This window comes from Ctenocephalides felis, unplaced genomic scaffold (assembly GCF_003426905.1).
Source record: "Ctenocephalides felis isolate EL2017-DRISC unplaced genomic scaffold, ASM342690v1 CF-g0.4_SCAFFOLD_03573, whole genome shotgun sequence".
Classification (NCBI taxonomy): Eukaryota; Metazoa; Arthropoda; class Insecta; order Siphonaptera; family Pulicidae; genus Ctenocephalides; species Ctenocephalides felis.
The window spans coordinates 15,553,650-15,579,158 of NW_020539727.1; the positions used below are offsets into that span (position 1 = coordinate 15,553,650).

Consider the following 25,509-nt stretch of genomic DNA (forward strand, 5'->3'; position numbering starts at 1 on the left):
AAAAAAATAACGACAAAAGAAAATGCTTTCGTTTTATACAATGAAAAAAAAACATACAAATTATTAACAAAATACATTGAAAAAAACTAAGCAAACAGTAAAATCTGTGGAAAGAAATTCAATTAAATTTCGCTTTTAATTTATAAATTAAACTTAAATGATTTCGTCTTTTTGCATACTACTGTTTTAATTATTCATCTTTAATTTTATTATTTTTTTATTTTTCCTAATTAATGGCATTGAAGTAGAATCAAATTTGATTCAGAACATAAGCATTTATTAAAAATTTCTTGACTTAAAATATAAGAAAAAATCACCCGAAACATTTGGAAATGTTTTTCGAGTGAATTATTTGATTATCACAAAAAAAGAGCAAATAGATTTGCTTTAGATTGAATTTGATTTATATTTGATTTATTCTAGATTGAATCACAAGAATTGATTCATAAATTTTAGGAGTTTCTTCTACTAATTTTGATAATAAAAATTGTGGAATTGGCTATAAGTTTGGGCATCTAATTGGCAATATATTCCGTAAAAGGTTTTATAATGAATATTTGTGAAAGCATAGAGATCTATCTGGAAAATCTAATTTCATACACAAAATTGTATTTATTAAAATCATTAAATGTTTAAATGACAGTGGCAAAAAGTATTTTGTATAAATTATCATATAAAAGTATGCTATTCAGAAATTGATTCAGGAATTTCATACAACTATTTGTCTATAAAGCAATTAAATACATTTACTATTGTTTTGAATACAGACAAGATTCGTATTTGCTTTGTTTATATTTTAAAATTTTCATTTTCAGTTCAAATTTGAATTTTTGCTTATTTAAAATGTTTATATTATAAAATTTATTTGAAATGTGCTTATTTATATGAATCTATTTTAATTATTCAACTTTATTATTAGTGTTTCAATTTTGAAATTAATCCCAAGCAAATGATCAAGAACAATGATGCAGAATTTTAACATACAGTATAAAATTTTGAAATAAAGTACAAATTAATAAATTAAATTAATTAAATTAATTAAACGGGATATCAGAATTCATTTTAAAGATATGGTTTCTTCGGAAAAGTATCTAATTTTGATCCCTAGTATCCGAAAATCATATGTGCCTATGAGACTTTTTTTACCCATACAAATCGACCCGCCTTAATATATTGTATATATATATATATATATATAATATTATTTTATATTAAATTATATATATATATATATATATATATATACATATAGCTAGAAAAATTCATTTACCATCGAGTGCATTTTCCATAACATAATAATAAAAATAATGGTGGCAATAAAAAAAGTGTCTATTCTAAAAATACTCTGTTTTAATAAATAAAATAAAATGTGTATGGATTATTGTTTCCATTGCATTTTCCTGTTAGTTTTAGCGATTCAGTTCAGTTGAGTTTATGTCGGGAAAAATAATTTTACGAGGCAGTAAGCGACGCATAAAAGCAAGGATTTGTAATTATACGTCTGGCCAAATCCGTAGTGCTGTCGAAATGGATAGAATTTATTTTAGAACAAACTAGTGGGGTGGGTGGCTTCGTGCCTTAAGGCAAATTGCTGGAACTTCCCGTACCGCAACGAAATGTTCGAGGAATATTTAATGTTTGCAAATAGATTATTATAAATATTGTAACATTGTCTAATATTTATAAGAATTATATAAACTGAATTGCAGAGTTGAATTATTTGTTTAAAGTATATTAGAACTATAGTCGGAATTAAAAATAAAATCTGAATTATTTTCGATATACAAAAAAAAAAAAAAAAGGTACAATTTTTTTTTTCCAAAATCAATTATTTTGTTAAGACAAGCAGAAAGTTCTTTGAATCAATTGAATCGGACGCTTAGTTCTCTCAAAAAACTGCCATTTTTTGTACATTTAGCTCTGTATCTCCGAAATGGCTGGGCCTGCCTTTGCGAAAAACTAATAACCCATTCTCCCAATCATTACTAATTGAATGTTCTTTAGATCATTCAAATCGGATGCTCCGTTCTCTCAAAAACTCGATTTCTATTTTCTGCACTCTTTACTCCTTATCTCCGTAACTGCTGCACCTGCCTTTGCCAAAAACTAATCAGCTCTTCTCCTTATCAATAGGAATCGAATGTTTTTTAAACCATTCAAATCGGTTGATCCGTACGCCCGAAAACGTGGGCGAAAATTTGTATCCATACATACATACACACACACACACACACACATCCATTTTTTCTGAAGTATGCCAAAATGTTCAGAAACCTTCAAAACGTCGAGAAATGTAAAAATTTTCAATTCCGATTTTCGGCCCATTACTATAACTTACCCTACGGGAAGTTAAAAAGTACGAAATCAATTAAACCAAAAAACTACAAATAATTATAAAAAAATACTGTAATAAAATTGACAGGAGTCAGCAAGATTTTTATGCTAATTGTGACTATCTTTCAAACTCTTATAGTCCAGTCATTTAAGCTTAAATTAGGTAAGAATCTCGTAATTTGAAATACCTAGATGTAAGTCTGTAAATACTTGTATTTTGCACCCTAAAAGTTGTCTCAAAACCTACATATGGTAGGGTGTACGCAACATATGTAGGTTTTGAGACAACTTTTAGGTGTCAATATACAAGTATTTACAGACTTACAGCTGGGTATCTAGATTTCCCAGGTGAACTTACTATAATGACTGGATTATTATGGCTTTTCTGATTATCCATTATATGTAAATAGTTGTTAATATATGATAAAAAGAAAATTTAAAATAGTTTAAAACATCCACAAGTATTAAACCGAGTATTGTCTTTTTTAAACACAATTTCGGATCAAGAAAATATGTAGCATTGGTCAAATGAATACATTTACATATTATTTTGAATTATATTAAAATCCCAAATTAAATTATAGATCTTGAGAATTTATTCCTATTGTTAGCGACAATTATATGGCGTTTACATAAAAATAATAACAAAAGAATAGATTATATATTGTGAGAGATAAATAGTGATTTATAGAGATGAATATTGTAGAGAGTGTCATTAGAGACAATAAACGAGTAATTAGAGAGGGGGTGTGATAAAAGTTAACACTATTATAACTTTTATCATATAAAGTCTTATTATATATTTATAAGTCCTATTTATAACCAAAAGAATCAGCAAGTGTTCTATATTATTTATATTTCAAAAACAAATCTAAATTTTATTTTTATTTTGAAGGGATTTTACTAGATAATAGCTACGTTATTCAAGCAATACAAAATATAAATTTCAGAAAAGGATTTTTTACAGAGATAACACTGTATATAACCTTGATCTAGTATTTTGCCAGATATATGCACCAGCAGAGTTGGAATAACTATTTATTTAATGTGACTCTTGTAAAATTGTTTTTTTTAGCTGAATTAACTGTTTTACTTAGTATTTTTTTATTGTTTATACCTTCGCCAAGATGAAGGTTCAGATGGTCCTTTTAACCCCACCCACGTTTAATCTTTTATATTGGTTATATAAAAAAAACAGTTGAATCTAGCTAAAAACTAACATTACATCTTATAACACAATTAAATAACGTATATTTAAAAGTTATATTGAGGTCTCGTAAACTAAACAACAGTGCTCACAACCAAAAAAACTAACAGGGAAAGAAAATACTTTTGTTATGGATTTTTAAATATCGCCGTTTATCTCCTGATAGCAACGTCGTAAAAATCAAGTCAATTTGGTTATATATATTTTGCCCCCTACTTTCAAATATTATTGTCAAAAAATTCCTAACTTCACTTGTTTTTCAGATACCAGTGGTGGACCTTTTTTCTGTATCAATTTTACATTTAGTTTTCTCATCCCTAATAATGCGGACAGACGCATTTGATGCATTGGATGCATTTCATGCATTTTATGCATTTTATGTATTTTATGATGCCCTGAGCACGGGATCAACCCATCCGGCAGTTTGTAACGCGACTGCGCTAATAAAACAAATGAAAATGCCCCAATAAAAAATATTCTACATCACTGTAATGTTGTAAAAGTAGAAAGACGACTTCAACTGCAATATACTATAGATCATACAGAGAACTTAGAAAACTTTTTTAAATTATAGTTTAGTTAAACTGTCTAGGTTGAACTTTGAAATACAAGAAAAATACTACGGATACATATCAAATTAAGTTCAATGTTAGATATTAGAAAAAAATATTTTTCCATATCTAAAGCTTTGCATTTAAGAATTTATAATTTCATAACTATCTGAATATTTTAAAATAACTCATGTCGAATAATAATTCAAAGTAAATTTATGTAGCAACGACTGTAGTATATAGTATAAAATAGATCATGTACAGAAAACTTTTTATTTTATACTAAGACTAAAATGAGAATTTTTTTATTTTTCAAAACCAACATAAGAAAAGTGCTGTCTAGTATTAAAGATTTCTAAATCTAATTACTACGTCCAAATATTTAAAACAAAACAACAAAATTATTAAAACGTGAATTGATGCATCTCAAGGACTAACGTTGAAAAAAAGTGTAATTCTTTTTGTTACATATAGTTATGACCATGTTTAATATTTTCTTATTTATATTTCAATAATATCATAATCCTTTTGAAACATTGGAATAAAAAAATTGTTTTATGTTTTGTAATGCATGAAAAAGTACCAGATCGCTCCACCGTTGTGAAATAACGTTTTTAGTTAAATTTCAATTATATTAACTGACGTAAACTAGTTGGTTTGGTATTTAGCCTTGAGGCAAGTTACATGAACTTCCCGATATGTGTGAATAATCGACTTAATCAAAAAAAAATGTGTAAATAATATACTTCATCAATCCTACTTAAAAAAACGATAATAATATTAGCAAAGTTTGACAAATTTCAGAAATCAAATTAAATTTCTAAAATCGGTTCAGGCGTTTTTGAGAAAACGTCGATCAAAAGTCTAATTTTGACAAATGCCAAAAACACAGTACCAATTTTTGCAAACTTTGACGAATTTTTAAAGCTGAACCAGTTGTCGTAGAGCCGTAATATTTTAGTATGATCTAAAAGACTATGGTATCTACCGTCAAAAAAATAATCATAAAAATCGTCGAATTTTTTTTTTTTTTTAAACTTTATTACAAGAAAACGGCCCGGCCGATCTCTACCAAAAACTAATCAGCACGATTCCCAATCAATATCTTTCGAACGGTTTTTGAATTTTCAAAATCGATTCAGAATTGCGGGCTAAAACGTAGCCGCCGAAAAATTTCTCACTTTTCGGCGATTTATAAAGAAACGGCTTGGCCGATAGTCGCACAGAACAGACAAACAAAAGTTCTCGTCGAGATACATCGAATGGCTTTTAAATTTTTGAAATCGGCCCAGCCGTTTTCGAGAAAACGTCGATTTACGGCAAAAAATCTGTTCACACACACACAAACACACACACATATTTTTTTCAAATTTGGTCTCATTCGATTCAGAACGGTTTGAAACGTCGAGAAAACATAAAATTAGAGAATCGGATTTTTTGATGAAAACAAACTTTTCCTTCGGGAAGTTAATAAATGACTTTATATGTTAATTTATTATTGGTAATTCGACATTTAGGCTGCTATGTTATAAGAAAATTTTATTATAAAAACTGCTATAATTATAAGGAATTTTTATTTTTAATTGTCTGTGCATCTTCAAGATTTGTAAATAAATTTATAAAACTTCCAGTATGGCTATTGTAATATTTTTAGAATAAAAAGGCAACCTTTTTCTCGTAGTTTCTTTTGATGTTTCCTAAAAGTTTTAGATTTTTCTACGATAACATAGGATCCACATTACCGATGCACATACTCCAATTTTATCCATCTTTCATAAGATATAATTAAATGGTAAACTACTTGGTTTTCTCTCGAATGTTCCTTTAAGAGTTTAGCCATAACAGTTTATTTGAGCAATTTCAACGGCTTTCTCAAAGTATGCAATTGCAGTATCTATTTTATCACTTAAAATGTAATAGGAGACGAGAAATGCTGTCTTATATAAATGTTGTGTCGAGTACAATAGCTCCCAGCAGTATTGCTTTACATTACATTTTATTGTCGAGGAAAATTTCAGTTTTGCAATTCTCTGGATAGTTTTCCGACTTGTATTCGAATTATAAGATATATATATATATATATATATATATCTTATATATGAAAATTAGTCTCGATATTACGTTAGATTCGCTAAAACTAAAACTCGAACATGGCTGAACCGATTTGGCCACTTTTACTCTTGAAATATTTGTGCTAATCCAGAGATTGTGTTCAACTAACTTTAATCTTACAGTATAAATTAAAAACAAAAATATACACAATACAATACATCTTTATAGACTTACAATAAATTAGTATTTTTTTGGATTCTCTAGAAATTGTTTACAAATATATTATATGATGTAACAACGTTTGCCGGGTCAGCTAGTATATATATATATATATAAGTGTGTGTGTGTGAAAATTAAGCTCGTTATTACGTTCGATTCGCTAAAACTCGAAAACAGCTGAACCGATTTGGCCACTTTTAGTCTTGAAATCTTTGTGCTAATCCAGAAATTGTGGGGAAGGTAAAAATGATTTTAAAACCGCGTAAAACTTTTCATTTTTAATTAATTTTTTTTTTGTAGAAGCCCAATTTAAAATAAAACAATTAAGGGCGGCTCATACGTCAAATGTCAAATGGTTTTAACAGATTATGTTCAACTAAATTTAATAGGATAATAATTTTATTTATACACAAAAACATTACTGAACGGATCTTAAGTTTCTAATTCAAAAAATCAACATTTTTAAAATGTTAATATAAAAATACACACAATACAATACATCTTTATACACTTACAATTTTTATTACAATTTAATTTTTTTGTAGAAGCCTAATTTAAAATGAAACAATCGAGCGCGGCTCATACGTCAAATGTCAAATGGTTTTGAGAGATTATGTTCAACTAAATTTAATAGGATAGTAGTTTTATTTATACACAAAAACATTATTGAACGGATCTTAAGTGTTATTATAACTTCAAAATTTCAACATTTTTGAAGTGTTGATATAAAAATATACACAATATAATACATCTTTGAACACTCACAATAAATTAGTATTTTTTTCGATTTTCTAAAAATTGTTTACAAATATCTTATATGATGAAACGACGTTTGCCGGGTCAGCTAATATATTATATATATATATATATATATATATATATATATATATATACTAGCTGACCCGCTTTCGACACTGTTAAATTATATTATAGATTAAAAAATAAAATGACAAATAAAAAATTGATTTATGCAGAATTCTTTGCAAACAAAGAACCGAGCGCGTCCGATGAAAAAAACGAGGATTCACGAAAGTATAATTTTCAAAAAATCAATTAACCTCTTGAAATATTATCCGTCCCATTCAATATTTTGTATATATTAACTTCCCGTAGGGCAAGTTATAGTAATCGCAAAAAAATCGAAATTGAAAATTTTTATATATCTTTACGTTTCAGAGGTTTCTGAACATTTTGGCATACCTTAGAAAAAATGGATGTATGTGTGTGTGTGTGTGTGTATGTATGTACGTGTGTGTATGTATGTGCGGATACAAATTTTCGTCGACGATTTCGGGAACACGGATCAACCGATTTGAATAATTCAAAAAGCATTCGATTCGTATTGATAAGGAGACGTGCTGATTAGTTTTTGGCAAAGGCAGGTCCAGCCGTTCCAAAGATACGGGGCAAAAAGTGCCGAAAACGGTAACTCAGTTTTTAAGAGAACGGAGCGTCCGATTTTAATAATTCAAAAAACATTTTACTTGTATTGACAAGATAAAGAATTGATCAAATTTTCATGAGGGCAGGTCTAGCGGTTTCGGAGATCTAACAAAAAAAGTAAAAAAAAATGCCATTTCGCGGTCAAAAATGATCATTAGACATATGCACATCAAATTATCAGATATTTTATAGAGATTTTAACAATAAGTATAAATTTTGTTTACATTCCTATGGGTTCCGTACCAATGTTTATCCGTTAGAGAGCGACGCGGCGCTTACGCGCTTTATATTTTGTCTCTATGCAGTTAAAGCAGTACGATTGCTTTGAAAAAAAGTTCAGATCTTTCAAAATATGTCAAAATAAAGAAAACATTTTTTTTCAGAAAAAAAAAATTAAAAAAAAAATTTTTTTAGGATTTTTTTTTTTAAAAAAAAAATTTTTTTTTCAAGAAAAAGTAATTCTTTGTTCAATTTATAGTTTCTCAAAAATCTTATTTTTGCGAAGTAAATTTTTTTCAAAAATGTTAATCGTTTTTAAAAAAATAATAATTTTTGGTACGGGAAGTTCCAGCAATTTGCCTTAAGGCACGATGCCCTAATTGCCTTAAAACAGAATCCCACTTACAGCTAGTTTACAAATTATTTTGGGGCGTCATTTGCTACGCCTGAATTTATTTATTTTAGTCATTTATTCATCACCTTGTTGCCGTTGGATCTGCTCGAAAGAGAATATTTTGATGCAACCCGATTAATCAATGTCGAAATGAGATATGGCGATCATAAATTTCATATCTATTGCAACAAACATTCTATGTTTGTACCAAAATCAAAATAAACTCGTATATGAAAAGGTCTTTTGTGATAAAGCAATATATATACACAAATTTGGCTACATTGTGAAGATTTAACTAGCGTCGTAATGGCATCGTGCCTTAAGGCAAATTGTTGGAACTTCCCGTACCGTAACAAAATATTCGAGAAATTTTAAACGTTTTCAAATATATTATTACAAATACTGTAACTTTCATTATTTTTGCTATCTTGTTATATCTGAGCAAATCAAATGTAAATCATAAATCAATTTATCTCCACAACATTAACAATCGGTCATTACATTTCGAATTCAATTTCAAAAAAAAAAAATAGTTGCCTAATTTACACAAAATTCAAAAAGTGCTCCCGTATAGTCACAGTCTAAACGCATTTGCAAATAATTCTGTACGACGTTTTCACTTATACTGTGCTTAGATTGGCGGCATTTTCACATTTTTCAATCGAACCAAATCGAAAAGTGCTCCAGTACAGAAGCAGTCTAAACGCACTTGGGTAAACATTTGTACCAGAGTGGCGCTTAGACGGTGCTTAGACTGGGTAATTTTTTGAATTTTTAATTCAAAATTACAAAAAATTTTTATGAAAAATAAAAAAAGATGTAATAATCATGGATAAACAAGTAATGGTAATAATTTCTTATCCTCAAAAGTAATTGTTTTGTCAATACAAGCAGAAAGTTTTTTGTATCATTCAAATCGGATGCTTAATTCACTCAAAAACTGAAATTTTTTGCACATTTAGCTCTGTATCTTCGAAATGGCGGGACCTGTCTTTGCCAAAAACTAAACACCTCTTCTCCCAATCATTACAAATTGAATGTTTTTTAGATCATTCAAATCGGATGCTCCGTTCTCTCAAAAACTCGATTTGTATTTTCTGCACTCTTTGCTCCGTATCTCCGTACCGGCTGGACCTGCCTTTGCCAAAAACTAGTCGCCACATCTCCCTATCAATAGAAATCGAATGCTTTTTTAACGATTCAAATCGGTTGATCCGTGGACGAAAAAATGCGGACACACAAAACACACACACACATCCATTTTTTCTGAGGTATGCCAAAATGTTCAGAAATCTACAAAACGTCAAAAAATTCAAAAATTTTCATTATCGATTATCGGCCCACTACTAAGTTAAAAATAGTGACAATAGACGATAAAACACTTATCCTTTTCCTTTTCCAGGTTCGAAATGCGACAGCAGTCTTCATAATGAATTTATCCCTATCCGACTTACTTTTTTGCTGCTTTAATTTACCTTTGGCCGCCAGCACATTCCGAGAACGAGCGTGGCATCATGGGACAGCGATGTGCGTTTTATTCCCATTACTCAGATACGGCCTATTGGCAGTATCCCTATTATCAGTATTGGCCATAACTGTCAATAGATACGTCATGATAGGACATCCGAGATCATACCCGAGGTAAATGAAATATATTTTATTATTTGATTTTTGTTATCTCTAAGTTCAATAATATTTATTTTATATAATTAATTGTGTTATTTATATAAAATGCGTTGCATTCTTGTTTGATTTTAGATTGTACAGAAATCGCAATCTGGCGCTGATGTGGGGTGGGACGTGGGTCTTTGGATTCGGAGCATTGTTGCCCACACTTTTTGGAATTTGGGGCCACTTTGGATTAGATGCGCATGTTGGATCATGTTCTATTTTACCAGGTTAGATAAATAACAATATATCAAAATCAAAATATAAGAATTTCAATAATGTGTGTGAGTCCTCATTCAGCATGTTCAACAATTTCTAACAAATATTTCATAAAATTTTTAAAAAAAATAGAAATTATTGAACATGCTGAATGCTGATACACACAGTGTCGAAACATACGTAATTATTCTGCCAATAAACAACAATTTCAGATGTCATTTGTTGCATTTCTTGTTACCTGTTAATCATTATTGTAAATATTACAATATTAGATATATTAGATAAACCATAACATCTCAATGCTCTTCTTGAAGAATTATTATAGCACATTTTGGCCAATTTAGAACATTTACAAAGATCATTATTAGTGAAAACATTATTGATATAATCTAGATTGTACAAAAATTATTAGAATTTTGTCAAATTAAAGAACATTTATAACAAAAATTTTAAACATATTTTAAACAATTACAGTCTCCAAAATTAACAATAATACCAATATAATTAATTGCAAATTTGACTTCAAAACCTAATTTTATTGATCCTCACAAGTAAAAAATATCACTAAAATGAAGTCTTTTATAGGAGAAGAAGACTTGTTAAAGATTTCGTATGATTTAAATAGATTATTTATAAAAAAATTGGTGTATAGAGTACTGTAGTAAATACACTCAGGAACCATAATTAAACAAAGAAAAATTATCTTAAATTTCAGAAAGAATATTTATATTTTAAAACATTTAATATAAACTAACACGACCAATACTGTTGTAAGCCCCATAAAACGAGACAATAAAGACTAACATACGCAAACTACAGACTACACAAAACAAAGCCTTGCGACTTACATTTGTTTTGTTATTTTTAAGGAGTTCGTATGATTTAAATAGATAATTTATAAAAAATTGGTGTATAAAGTACTGTAGTAAATACACTTTGGAACCATAATTTAACAGTAGCGAAAAATTATCTTAAATTTCAGAAAAAGTATTTATATTTTAAAACGATTAACATAAGGGGGCGTCCATTAATCACGTGAGGTTTTTAGGCGGAGCAGAGGTTTGACAAAAAATCACGAAATCAGGTGGAGGAGGGAGGGGTATAGTAAGATATCGTATTTATTTTTTAACTGTTTTTTTTTTTAACTTCCCGTAGGGTAAGTTATAGTAATCGCAAAAAAATCGAAAATGAAAATTTTTGCATTTCTCGACGTTTCAAAACCTTCTGAACATTTTGGCATACCTTAGAAAAAATGGATGTATGTGTGTGTGTGTGTGTGTGTGTGTGTATGTATGTATGTATGTATGTATGTATGTATGTATGTATGTATGTATGTATGTGTGTGTATGTATGTGCGGATACAAATTTTCGTCGACGATTTTGGGAACACGGATCAACCGATTTGAATAATTCAAAAAACATTCGATTCGTATTGATAAGGAGACGTGCTGATTAGTTTTTGGCAAAGGCAGGTCTAGCCGTTCCGAAGATACGGGGCAAAAAGTGCCAAGAACGGTACCTCCGTTTTTAAGAGAACGGAGCGTCCGATTTGAATAATTCAAAAAACATTTTACTTGTATTGACAAGATGTAGAATTGATCAAATTTTCATGGAGGCAGGTCTAGCGGTTTCGGAGATCTAATGAAAAAAGTAAAAAATAATGCCATTCGGCGGTTAAAAATTATCCTTAGACATATGCACATCAAATTATCAGATATTTTATAGAGATTTTAACAATAAGTATATTTTTTTAACTTCCCGTAGGGTAAGTTATAGTAATTGCAAAAAAATCGAAAATGAAAATTTTTATATATCTTTACGTTTCAGAGGTTTCTGAATATTTTGGCATACCTTAGAAAAAATGGATGTATGTGTGTGTGTGTGTGTGTGTGTGTGTGTGTGTATGTATGTATGTATGTATGTATGTATGTATGTATGTATGTACGTGTGTGTATGTATGTGCGGATACAAATTTTCGTCGACGATTTCGGGAACACGGATCAACCGATTTGAATAATTCAAAAAACATTCGATTCGTATTGATAAGGAGACGTGCTGATTAGTTTTTGGCGAAGTCAGGTCTAGCCGTTCCAAAGATACGGGGCAAAAAGTGCCGAAAACGGTAACTCAGTTTTTAAGAGAACGGAGCGTCCGATTTTAATAATTCAAAAAACATTTTACTTGTATTGATAAGGTGAAGAACCGATCAAATTTTCATGAAGGCAGGTCCAGCGGTCTCGGAGATCTAATGAAAAAAGTAAAAAAAAATGCCATTTGGCGGTCAAAAATGATCATTAGACATATGCACATCAAATTATGAGATATTTTATAGAGATTTTAACAATAAGTATAATTTTGGCTTACATTCCTATGGGTTCCGTACCAATGTTTACGCGTTAGACGTCGACGCGGCGCTTACGCGGTTTGATACTTCGTCTTTATGCAGTTAAAGCAGTACGATTGCTTTGAAAAAAAGTTTAGATCTTTCAAAATATGTCAAAATAAAGAAAACATTTTTTTCCAAAAAAAAAAATTAAAAAAAAAAATTAAAAAAAAATTTTTCTTTTTCAAAAAAAAGTAATTTTTGTCTAATTGTTTGTCAAAAATCTTATTTTTTCGAAGTAAATTTTTTTCAAAAATGTTAATCGTTTTTAAAAAAATAATAATTTTTGGTACGGGAAGTTCCAGCAATTTGCCTTGAGGCACGATGCCTTAATTGCCTTAAGACAGAATTCCACTTACAGCTAGTTAATAAAAAAAATTGCAGTTTTATCACGTAAATAAAAATACACGTAATATTGGACGGGGGAAGGGGGGGTTAATTTGAAAGATCACCATGTATCACCAAGAGGGAGGGGGGTCCAAAAATCCTTGAAAACTCGCTCTCGCTATTAATGGTCGCCCCCTGAACTAATACAACCAATACTGTTGTAAGCCCCATAGAACGAGACAACAAAGACTAACCGACGGAGACTACAGACTACACAAAACGAAGCTCTGCGACTAGCACTTAACATATTAAGAGACCCACTAACGAGGCGCTATTGTTTTGACTGACTTACCGACAGTATTCGGACAAATAAAATAGCTCACTGAAGGTTTTTAGTTTTTTTTAAGTTTATATATCCTGGTCGACCCTCGATTACCTTTGGAACATGACATTGCATTATAAACGCACACTTTGATTCTGTAATTCTTTCTTTTAAGAGAAAATCTAATAACTAATTAGGATAGTAGCTAATTCCTATGTGTTTTTTTGTGTATAATGAACTTCCAGTCAATATCAAGAATACCAATGACGACAATAATTTCAAAAGTAAAATAAAGAAATATTATAAAGAAATTGAAGATTGAATAGATATTCTAAGATATTGTTGTATAATGAAATAGACAAAAAATAAGATTAAAAAAAATGTTGATTTTTTTCCTTTTCATTTGTCACATGTATTTATTATAAATTATTTTGATTAAGATAAAATGTCTTGCAAATTTTTTATGATTTTGTGAGAGTATAATACATAAAACTATATAATATATAAAACTCATATATATCACCCACATTGAATCAAAATTATCTCATCTTAATATAAGAAAACTATCAAAAAAAAGCTTAGGCTTCCATATTTCCAGACTTTTACATGACTATACAAATTTTAAGGATTTATTTTGTGTAATTTGTACTGTTGTCAAAATTACTAATTGAAAATTATGATACGATAAAAAACGCGGAATATTTTAAATTAGTTGTTGTATTTTACATATCGCATAATAATTTGGTTCAAACAATTCATAATAGACAACTTTTACAAACTGCGATAATTTTCATATTTTTAAATTCAAATTCAATTTACTCAAAATTCTCGCAGTTTGTAAAAGTCGTCTATTATGAATTATTTGAATCAAATTATAATGTGCCATGTGAAATACTAGAAATAATGTATAAAATTCCACGTTTTTTTATCATTTGACAATAGTATAAAGTATTCAAAAAAATTCCCTAAAATTCTTTGTCTTGTAAAAGTTTTGAAATATGAAAGCCTAAGCTTTTTTTTCATAGCTTTATGATCAGACAAATATTTCAGTATCTTAACACGTTCACTTCAAATTTTTAAACAAGATTTAAAAAAAAATAGTTAAACCCATAAAATATTCAAATGGACTTGATAGAGCATTTGACCATTATTGATTCGATCTAACTACAATCATTACAATTTTCTTAGAATGTAAAAAATCACAATATTCACTTACCTTACTTTAAATTTTCATGATCTCAGGAGAAGTAAATCTCCAACATGTCCATCATTACAATTTTCCTAGATTGTTAAAATTTACAATTTCCACTTACCTTACCGCAAATTTTCATTTTCTCAGGTGAAGACGGTAGGTCACCTAAGGAATTTTTATTCGTGACAGCTTTTGTGGTACCTTGTATCAGCATCATCGTGTGTTATGCAAGAATTTTCTGTATTGTACGAAGGGCTGCAATGAGGGCCCAGCAGCAGGGCGACTCAGGGCTGGGGGGCGAGGCAGCAGTCGGTCATTCGGAGGGCTGAAACCGCTCCTCTGAAAAGAGGTAAAAGATAATAGTTAGATAAAATTTGTAAAATAGTCCTTACTTGATGATAGAAACTGAACTAGTGGTGCCTTAAGGCAAATTGCTGGAACTTTCCGTACAGTAACGAAATATGAGTGAAATCTTAAACGTTTTCAAATATATTATTAAAAATACTGTAACTTTCATTATTTTTGCTATATTGTTATGTCTGAGCAAATCAAATGTAAATCATAAATATTCGTTTCCTAACATTTCAATTGGAAACCATCAAATCAATCACCTGTATTGTGCAAATTTTTATTCAATTTCAACAGCAGGCAATTTTTTCCTTCATCTTTTAATCACCAAACGAAATGTTACATAAAATGAAACCATCTGGTGGTGAAACGGAGTTCGCCCGGTTTGCTAGTGTAGAATAAATAACAGTCAATGCACTTTCATACTATTTTATATGAAAATTTGAAGCTATAAATACATTTTAGTTACTATATATACTATTTTATAGCTAAATATGTGCAATACGACTTACATTAATTTATTTCCACAAATATATTGTATACTCTAAAAAAAAGATAATTATAGTTCAAATATTGAAATCAATTTATCTCCAGAACATTAACAATCGTCATTTTATTACGAATTCAATTTAAAAAAAAAAAAAATAGTTGCCACAATAGTTTACACAAAATTGAAAAAGTACTGCCGTATAGTCACAGTCTAAACGCATTTGCAAATAATTCTGTTCGACATTTTCACTTATACTGTGCTTAGCTTGGCGGCATTTTCACATTTTTCAATAATTTTCACAAAATTGGAAAAGTGCTCCAGTACCTAAACAGTCTAAACGCACTTGGGTAAACATTTGCACCAGAGTGGCGCTTAGACTGTGCTTAGTCTCGGTAATTTTTTGAATTTTTAATCCAAAATTACAAAAATATTTTTTGAAAAAAAAAATAGAAACATTTTTTTTCCAAAAGCAATTATTTTATTGAAACAAGCAGAAAGTTCTTTGAATCAATTAAATCGGACGCTTAGTTCTCTCAAAAACTGCCATTTTTTAACATTTAGCTCTGTATCTCCGAAACCGCTGGGCCTACCTTTGCCAAAAACTAATAACAACTTTTTTCCGTCATTGCGAACTGAATGTTTTTTTGGATCTACAAATCATATGATCCGTTCTCTGAAAAACTCGATTTGTATTTTTTGCACTCTTTGCTCCATATCTCCGTAAGGCTGGACCTGCCTTTGCCAAAAACTAATCAGCACATCTCCCTATTAATAGGAATCGAATGTTTTTCCATTGAAACCATTCAAAAATCGGTTGATCGGTGCGCGCGAAAACGTGGACGAAAAAATGCGGACATACAAAACACAGGCACACACACACATTCATTTTTTCTGAGGTATGCCAAAATGTTCAGAAACCTTCAAAACGTCGATAAATGCCTACGGGAAGTTAAAAAATAGTAATTAAATTAAAAATATATTTCTATAACTAAGAATTACTAAAAGCCAAATTGAAGCCAGCCTTTCCGTTGATATATAACTGAATTATAAGATCAACTAATGTGTCAATATTGTTGACGTCGAGATTTTGCATTATTTGAAACAACTTTATAAATGTGTATGAGTTTAAAATATGAGTAAACTTACCTTAGTCTTTCTTTAACTTCCATCAAATTGCTTTAAATTTTTGAAATCGGTGCAGCCGTTTTTAAGAAAATATCGACGAATGATCAAGTTTTGGTGTATTAACACATACATACTTTCCCCAATTTTAGTGTCAAACTAGCTGTAAGTGGAACTCTGTCTTAAGGCAATTAAAGCATCGTGCCTTAAGGCAAATTGCTGGAACTTCCCGTACCAAAAATTTATTAACGATTAACATTTTTAAAAAATTTTACTTCGAAAAAATTAGATTTTTAAGAAACTATAAATTGGACAAAAAATTAAAATTTTTTTTAAAAAAGAAAAAATTTAGAAAAAAAATATTTTTAAAAAAAAAATGTTTTCTTTATTTTGACATATTTTTGGAAGATCTGAACTTTTTTTTCAAAGCAATCGTACTGCTTTAACTGCATAGAGACTAAATATAAAGCGCATAAGCGCCGCGTCGCTGTCTAACGGATAAACATTGGTACGGAACCCATAGGAATGTAAACAAAATTTATACTTATTGTTAAAATCTCTATAAAATATCTGATAATTTGATGTGCATATGTCTAATGATCATTTTTGACCGCCAAATGGCATTTTTTTTTACTTTTTTCGTTAGATCTCCGAAACCGCTAGACAATACAAGTAAAATGTTTTTTGAATTATTAAATTCGGACGCTCCGTTCTATTAAAAACTGAGGTACCGTTTTTGGCTTTTTTTGCCCCATATCTTCGGAACGGCTAGACCTACCTCCGCCAAAAACTAATCAGCACGTCTCCTTATCAATACGAATCGAATGCTTTTTAAATTATTCAAATTGCTTCATCCGTGTTCCCGAAATCGTCGACGAAAATTTGTATCCGCACACACATACATACACGCACACACACACACACATACATCAATTTTTTCTATGGTATGCCAAAATGTTCAGAAACCTTTGAAACGTAAAGATATATAAAAATTTTCATTTTCGATTTTTTTGCGATTACTATAACTTACCCTACGGGAAATTAACAATTCAGAATGATATAAAACGTCAAACAAATATAAAACAATCTAATCGGAGTTCTTGGCTTACTTATCTATGGGGAAGTTAACAATGTGTTGTAGCTCTTGGGGAAAAAAAATTATATAAAAAAGTATGTAGGTCTTAGGTAAAATGGCTTTCTTATCTTTTCTCAGTATCATGAGCATTGAAATAAGCCTAATCTTCACTTTTCTTCATATTTTATGCAATTTTCAATCTAGAAATATATATTACCATGATTATAATCAGATCGGTCATCAGCCTATGAATCTGACGCAGGGGAGCACAACCCGAGCGCCATTTACCCAGCAACCCCGGATAACGGAGTTGGCCAAATGGGGTTCCAAAATGAAGAAACCCACAACCACCATTTTGGAGGTTACGAATTAGTTGCTCCTCAAGAGACTTATGAAAATGTCAAAATCGAGGATGGAGGGAACAAAATCAGCTATTCTTTGCAGCAGAATGGATATGGGGGTTATGACATGCAAAGGGATGGAGGAGCACCCATAGGTAAGATAATAGACCTATATATATAAAAATGAATCGCAAAATGTGTTGGTAAGCGCATAACTCAACAACGCCTAAACCGATTTGGCCAATTATTTTTTTTAAATGTTCGTTCAAGTCCAAGGATAGTTCTTACGGCGAGAAAAAATCGCCGGAAAACCCCTAAAAACAGTCCTTTTCTTTCCCTCATACAAACGTTTTCTAACTAAAACGTAGAATCAATTTGAGCTTTATTGCTAATATATAAATCAAATAATTGCCGGGAAACCCCTAAAAACAGCCCTTTTTTCTCATACAAACGTTTTCTAACTAAAATGTAGAATCAATTTGAGCTTTTTTGCTATTATATAAGGTTTATATTAAATTACAAGCACTCACTGTATACTTCTCCTAAACGATCATTCTGATTTTGAAAAATCTTTCTGACGTTTGTTAAGGAAATTTTCTAGGATGTATGTGATTATAAAGTACTGAGACGTGTGTGCAATATTGAAGAAATAAATGGGAAAAATGCAAAAAACGACATGTCATTGTTTGCATTGAAAACAAATGAAAACCATCATCTGCTAAACATTTCAATTTACTTATGAACCTAGACAATATTAGAATATGTATAATAAATTTATGATTATGATTAAGAAAAATGAAATGTCAACATTATTATTGCCTAAAAGCAGCTGAGATGTGCCAGAAATTAAAATAATATAAGAAACAGTATATGATGGCAGATTGAATGATACACATATGAACAGGATATGACAAATTAATTCACTTAAAATATGAAATTAAGTATTAATCAGGGCCGGTCCTACCTTTAATGCGATGCATGCTTAAAATACGAGCGCACGCCTTAGGGGGCGCCAACACAAGATCCGGATATTAAATTTTCAATATAGTTTTTTTTTTCAATATATAATTTCTTTGCATGTTTTATTAATCTTGCCATAATATCTTTGAAATTCGTAAAAATTTCACTTTATAACAGCAAATGGGAAAGTAGAGATGAATACATACAATACGGCCCTCACGATATCGATTAGGAGAAGTTTAAGATGCAATTTTCGATATCTTAAATAATAAAAAATTAAATTAATTTAATCCAACATGAAGTACCTTGTAATGTTATGGTTATGGTTATTTTATATTGTTTAAAAGACTTCAATTTCTAATATAATGTGGGAATTGAGATTCATCATTTTATTTAAAACAGTTCTACATTTAACATCGCTCATCTTATGAATGTATATGCATTTTGGCGTGAAGAGTAATTTCAAAAACAATAATTATTGTTTTTAGGTAAACGGTAAATATTAGTATATTATATTAAAAAATTGTAGACATGGATACAGGACAACGTCTATCGGATCATCTAATAGGTATTATTTTAGATACAAAAATCGTTAGAAAAATTTTTCTAAGAAGAATGGTTTCAACTTTCAATGGACAACCACCAGGTTGCCTTCTAATAATTCTTGGTTAAAAATCTTGCATCACAATTTGAGGGCACTGAAGCGAATTCTGTCTACCAGACATGTTTGTCCTGTAGCAATAAAGTTACTATTGATAAAAGTAAATTCCAACATGTATTTATTTTGTACCAGGTGCGATAAGTAAAATGTCAACAGTAAGTTTACCGGATCCTCATCTTCTATCACCGATTGCCGATAGCAATATTTACAATCACAATCACAATCAGAGGGAACAGGAGAGCTCATCAGGGATTGAAAGCTCTGTAGACCAGGACGAGATGAATGACCAAAAGTTAGTAGAAAAAACTACAAAAATTAGTAGAACTAGTGCTAACTATTGATGTCAATTATTACAGCAATGAAGAACCACCAGCACCACCAAAAATTGCAAACCAAAACATTCGCAAATTCCAATCTCAGAAAAGCTACGGTTCGCCAAGGTCTGAAAGAAGTTTTGCTTCGGTTCCTGCAGTTTTACGAAAAAGCAAAAGATACTTAAGGTGAGATAAATATTATATAAGTTATGCTGTACAACAGATCATTGTTATGGCAAGGTCATGTTACGCCCAACTTTCATACTGAATCATACTGAATACTGTCAAAATGTCATGCATTTGCTGTGCATTTAGGCGTTTCACAAATAAACTGCAACGTATGTTATGAAACTGAGTCAGAAAGACCCTGTTATCTAACATCTTTTTTTTTTTTGACTCTCGTGCGGTTTCTAGGTTAGGTTTTCTATTTGAAGACCTGAGAAAAACGCCTGACTGCACAACCACATGGCTTTTGTCAATATTTAGTATGGAAAGTTTTTCATAGCATAGCCTTGCCATAACGTTGGTTTGTTATACGGTCCATAAATCATTTTGCATAAGTTTATCAAATATATTTTTAATTTTGCAGACCAAATGCTCCAGAAAGACGATCCATCATAACGACATCAACTTCATCATTGAGACATCCAGGAAAAATGTCTGCTAAGGATAAGAAATTATTAAGGATGATTCTGGTTATATTTTTGTCATTTCTAATATGCTACTTACCGATAACGATTACTAAAATATTTAAGGTAAGTTGGATAAAAAAATTGTTTAATTCTGAAATCTATTTTAATTTGCTTTTATTGTGTAATTTTTCGTGTATCCATTAATTTTCCTATACTATGTGATTGATTTTTTGTTGATTATTTTACAAGTTTTAGATACTTCATATATAATTTTTAATATTTTGTTTAGTAGTTTTAACCATTGAAGCAAAGTCAAGATGAGTGTCGAAGCGTATAGAAAGTTTTATTAAATTTTTAAAGAGAGCTTTTTTTAATAACTAGATGGATCCTTGTTTAAAATCATGTTTGTTCACTTTGTTATACATACATACATACATATATATATATATATATATATATATATATATATTCACATATAATCGTTAAATAATCCCAGATATTTTTTTATCCAGGTGAGGCCTCAGTAAAGATAAAATTTTATCATTTGTCAATATTCCCATGTATAATATAATATATATATATATATATATATATATTGATTTACTAAAATGCATCGTATAAAACTGCAAAAAAAAAGATTCTGCTGACGATCACCTTAAGTACAATGTTAAATTGAGTTTCAAAATAGAAAAGAACTCTTCACTTCAAAAAATATTTGGCAAGATATTTATGAGAACAATTATAATTATATTTATAATTATTTTTAACGCTAATTAAGGTTATTCACTTTTAGGCCTTTATAAATGCGATATTGATTAGTATTAAAATTCTAAAATTAATGAATTTACATAAAAAAAAGAAATATTAAAAATTAATAATGTACTGTATTTTTTAACAAGTAAATTCAAAAAAATCTATGGCTCTTTTTCATTTAGTAATTAATTTATAAAAAAAATATTTTGTGAAAAGCGATTGGTTAATAATAATTTCGAATGTATCATTAAACATTGTCCATGAAAATATAATTTATATAAAAATTAGATAATTATAACTCCAGTTTTCTTACCAAATATTTATTAACACAAATAAACGTATTGAATTAAAGAGCAATTAACAACTTGAAAAATATTTTTCTAACATAAGAAACTATTATTGATAATTATAAAATAACGAAATTTTAATTAATTGAATCATTATAAATATATAAATAATTGATCAGTGGCAAAATTTTAAAATTAATGAATTTACTTAAAAAAATAAGAAATATTACTAATTATTAATGGCCTTAAATGCACTGTATATTTTTGATAAATAAATTCATAAAAATTGCTAGACTAAAAAATTTAGTTACCTATTTTATGATAACATTATTATTATTAAAACATTGTCGATAAATTAATTATATTGAAATCCAATTTTCCTACCAATTTTCTTACCAATTATTTGTTAACAAATATAAAAGTATCAAAAAAAAACATTTTTAAAAGAATTTATGTTGATAAAAATACTGGAATTCACTTACACCAATTTTGATTCACCAAATATTGTGTTTACAATTACAAAAATGTTTATAATTTTTTAAGATAAGAAACTAATATTAATAATTTTAATATAAAAATGTAATTAAATCATTATGAATATATAAATAGTTGTAATATACTGAATATAATAATTTAGTTAATATAAATTATTATCTATTTTTCCAGATGGCCAGTAATTATCAAGTCCTGAACATTTCTGGATATCTTCTCATATATTTGACGACATGTATGAATCCAATTATTTATGTTGTAATGAGCTCAGAATATCGTCAGGTAATTATATTAATAATTATAATATTTTATAAAAATAATAGTAAAAACATATTAAAACGACATACAAATATTTATTAAAAGAACTTCAAATAATTGAAAATATCTTGACCATCAGAAAAGCAATAGTTTTTTAAAGAAATATAAAGTCTTTGATATAAAGTAGTATTAACAGTTATCAGCTTAATATAATTTTTATAAAAATTATTATACTAATAATTATTAGGAATTTTTGTCGAGGATTTGCTCAAAAATATAGAGATTAAATCAAAGATGGTAATTTTCAAATAAAGAGTAAGGAATTCAAATAAATTATTAAATAATACTAATACACAATTTAACATGTTATAAAAAATGTTCGATTCCAATATATAATCTTAGTTCACTTTTGTATTAAAAGAATAATGTTAGTAGATTATATATTGTGAGAGGCGAATAGTGACATATAGAGAGAGTGTCATTAGAGACAATAAACGATAGTGATTAGAAACGAACGAACAAATTATTATTATTATTTAAATTTACATTATTATTTAAATCATTATCAACAAATTATTATTATTTAAATTAACATTATTCCTTATCTATGCGAACGAAGTTAACTTATATTTGTATAATGGCTCTCTCGTTGAGTAATATTTAGAAGAGAAATAAATTCTCAATTAGAAGTTTTAGGTTCTATATCCACTTCGGACAAACTGATATCAAACAGAAGCAACATCAGATTTCATTAAAAAATATAGATAGCAATATGTTTCTATGTAAAATTAGCACTTGTTACATGCATCAATAAAAATATTATTAGTACCAAATAATCTAAAAATTTTACATTAGTTGGAAAGGTCTCGGGCTCCGCAAGGTTTATAGCTAAGAAAATTAGTGGTGCATGGCATCGTGCCCTAATGCAAATTGCAATGACATTGGTGAGAATTATCAGAAATATGCTTGCAATTAAGTCAACAAGCAATTCTTGCCGCGAAGAACAATGATGTACACGCACTGAATTTCACCATTCAATCAAAAATTGCTGGCGATTTGGTGACATACCAATGATTCTGACTGGTCTTCCGTTTGACTTCAAACGATTGCAATTTCCAGTTCGCCTTGCGTTCGCAATAACATGTCGCAAGGCCAATCGCTTAGTGTTTGCGGGATAAATTTCAAATAGATTATTTAGAAAATCATTGTTTTTCACATGGGCAATTATACGTTGTCTGTTCACGAGTTGGAAAACCATCCGCTTTGTTTGTGTTAACGTCAGACCAAAAAACAAAAAATGTGGTTTACCAAAGAGCACTTCAATGAAACGGATAATTTGCGGATTTACTTTCATTTACTTAGAGAAGTTCAACTAAAAACACTTCATTTTTGTAATCGAAATAAATTCATTACTGTTGTGTAATAAAATCAAATTTCACCTTTTCAAATATAAAACAAACAAAAAATTTTTTCATCTTTCTCACGAAACCATCTGGTGGCGAAACGAAGTTCGTCGGGTTTGCTAGTATATATATATATATATATATATATATCAAATATTTTTAATAAATAATTTTTTATCAGGCTTATAAAAATCTTCTAATGTGTCGAGGATGTTTCAAAGAAAAATTACAAAGAGGAGCAACCACAAGGCGAACAATCAAAGCGTGACAATAAATTTATTTTATTGATAAATTTATTAATTTTAAGTCTATTTTAAAATGTACATATTTATATATAGTCTTCTCTGTGATTTATTAGTAGAGATTAATGTATTAAAAATATATTACTTTACACTTATATACTTGTTTAGTCAGAAACGCCATTTTATTAAACTTTAGTCTAGGATAAGTATTATTTTTTTAATTTTAGTATGAAATTAGTAATAATTGTATATTGTATGAATTCCAAATATTGTTTGTGATTTTAATGGGCAGATTTTTTTTATTTAAATATATATTAACTTTGACAAATATTAATTGTAATTCAGTTAACAAACATCATGTGTAAATTTAAGTAACGTGTTAAATTCATTTATTTTTTTCTAATTTAAGTTATTAAATAATATTTAAATATTTTTGAATTATTGTCATAAAATGTAATTACTGTTTTGTGAGGGTCACCAATTATAGTGAATTTATTTTCACTAAAAATAAATAATTATATAAATAAATGAAACTTAAAAAAATTGATCGATTATAAAATATCTCTGTCATAAATTGTTTATTTTTCCTTTATACAAAAACCAAAAATCGACTTTAGGTCTGCCTTTTTTTGAAAATGCTATAAAAAAGTATTTTTTTCATTTTTTATATTTAGAAGCACAATCCTTTCGGTTAATAATGCAAAATATTTTTTTTAAAAATTAGGCAAGAACAAAACGAAAAACTTTATATTCTTAGAACAAAATTAAAAATAAAAAAAAAATTGGTTGGCGGACCCTCTGCACAAAAACCAAAACCCAGTGTAGGGTCGGTTTTTTTTTTTTTTTTTTTGAAAATGCTATAGAAAAAAGTACTGAGTGTTTTCTCAAATTTCTTTTTTATTCGAAGAAGCAATCCTTTCCTTTAATGATAAAATATATTTTAAAAAAACTAAGCTAAATCAAAAAGAAAAACTTTATTTTCTTAGAACAGAATTTAAAAAAAAATAACTCGGCTTTTTTTAGAAAATGCTATAAAAAAGTACTAAATATATTCTCATTTTTTTATTTAGATTTTTCAATTAATAATGGAAAATAATTTCCAAAAAATATATAAGCAAAAACAAAAAAAAAAGTTTATATTTCACTATAAAATAAATACATTAAATTTTATGACAATAACTAAAACATTTTTAAAATTAATTTGTATATTTATTTATATACTATCATATACATATATTTATTCAACCAAAACTATTAGTAATATCATTTAACATATTTATTATATCATTCAAAAAATATTTTTCGGCCTTAATTTTTTATATACTTGTATACCGACAATATTTTTTAAGCTTTATATATTTTTATATAAATTTAAAGTAAATGTTAAAAAATAAAAACATATATTATGGAAGCTTTTGATATTAAACTTGTATTTATGCATTTATTGAATAATTAATATTAAGTATTGGAATGTTAAAATGAGCCTCTCTTGATATTTATAAAATCGTGGTCATTTTTAAAAATTATAAATATTATTATTATTGTTAACGATTAGAATTGTATTAAATGTGTTCCACATTTTTTTTATAGATTTTAGTATT

At 28.5% G+C, this 25,509-nt stretch overlaps 1 protein-coding gene across 1 annotated transcript in view; it reads left to right on the forward strand.

Moving 5' to 3' along the window:
• Positions 1-23,934, forward strand: part of LOC113389613 (G-protein coupled receptor 84) — a 39,681-nt gene extending 15,747 nt beyond the window's left edge. The window contains exons 2-10 of the mRNA XM_026626631.1: positions 9,822-10,060; positions 10,178-10,317; positions 14,678-14,842; positions 17,798-18,061; positions 19,660-19,819; positions 19,884-20,027; positions 20,431-20,596; positions 22,180-22,287; positions 23,848-23,934. Coding sequence (XP_026482416.1) covers positions 9,822-10,060; positions 10,178-10,317; positions 14,678-14,842; positions 17,798-18,061; positions 19,660-19,819; positions 19,884-20,027; positions 20,431-20,596; positions 22,180-22,287; positions 23,848-23,934 — 1,473 coding nt within the window. The remainder of the gene's footprint in view (positions 1-9,821; positions 10,061-10,177; positions 10,318-14,677; positions 14,843-17,797; positions 18,062-19,659; positions 19,820-19,883; positions 20,028-20,430; positions 20,597-22,179; positions 22,288-23,847) is intronic.
• Positions 23,935-25,509: the final 1,575 nt, after the last annotated feature.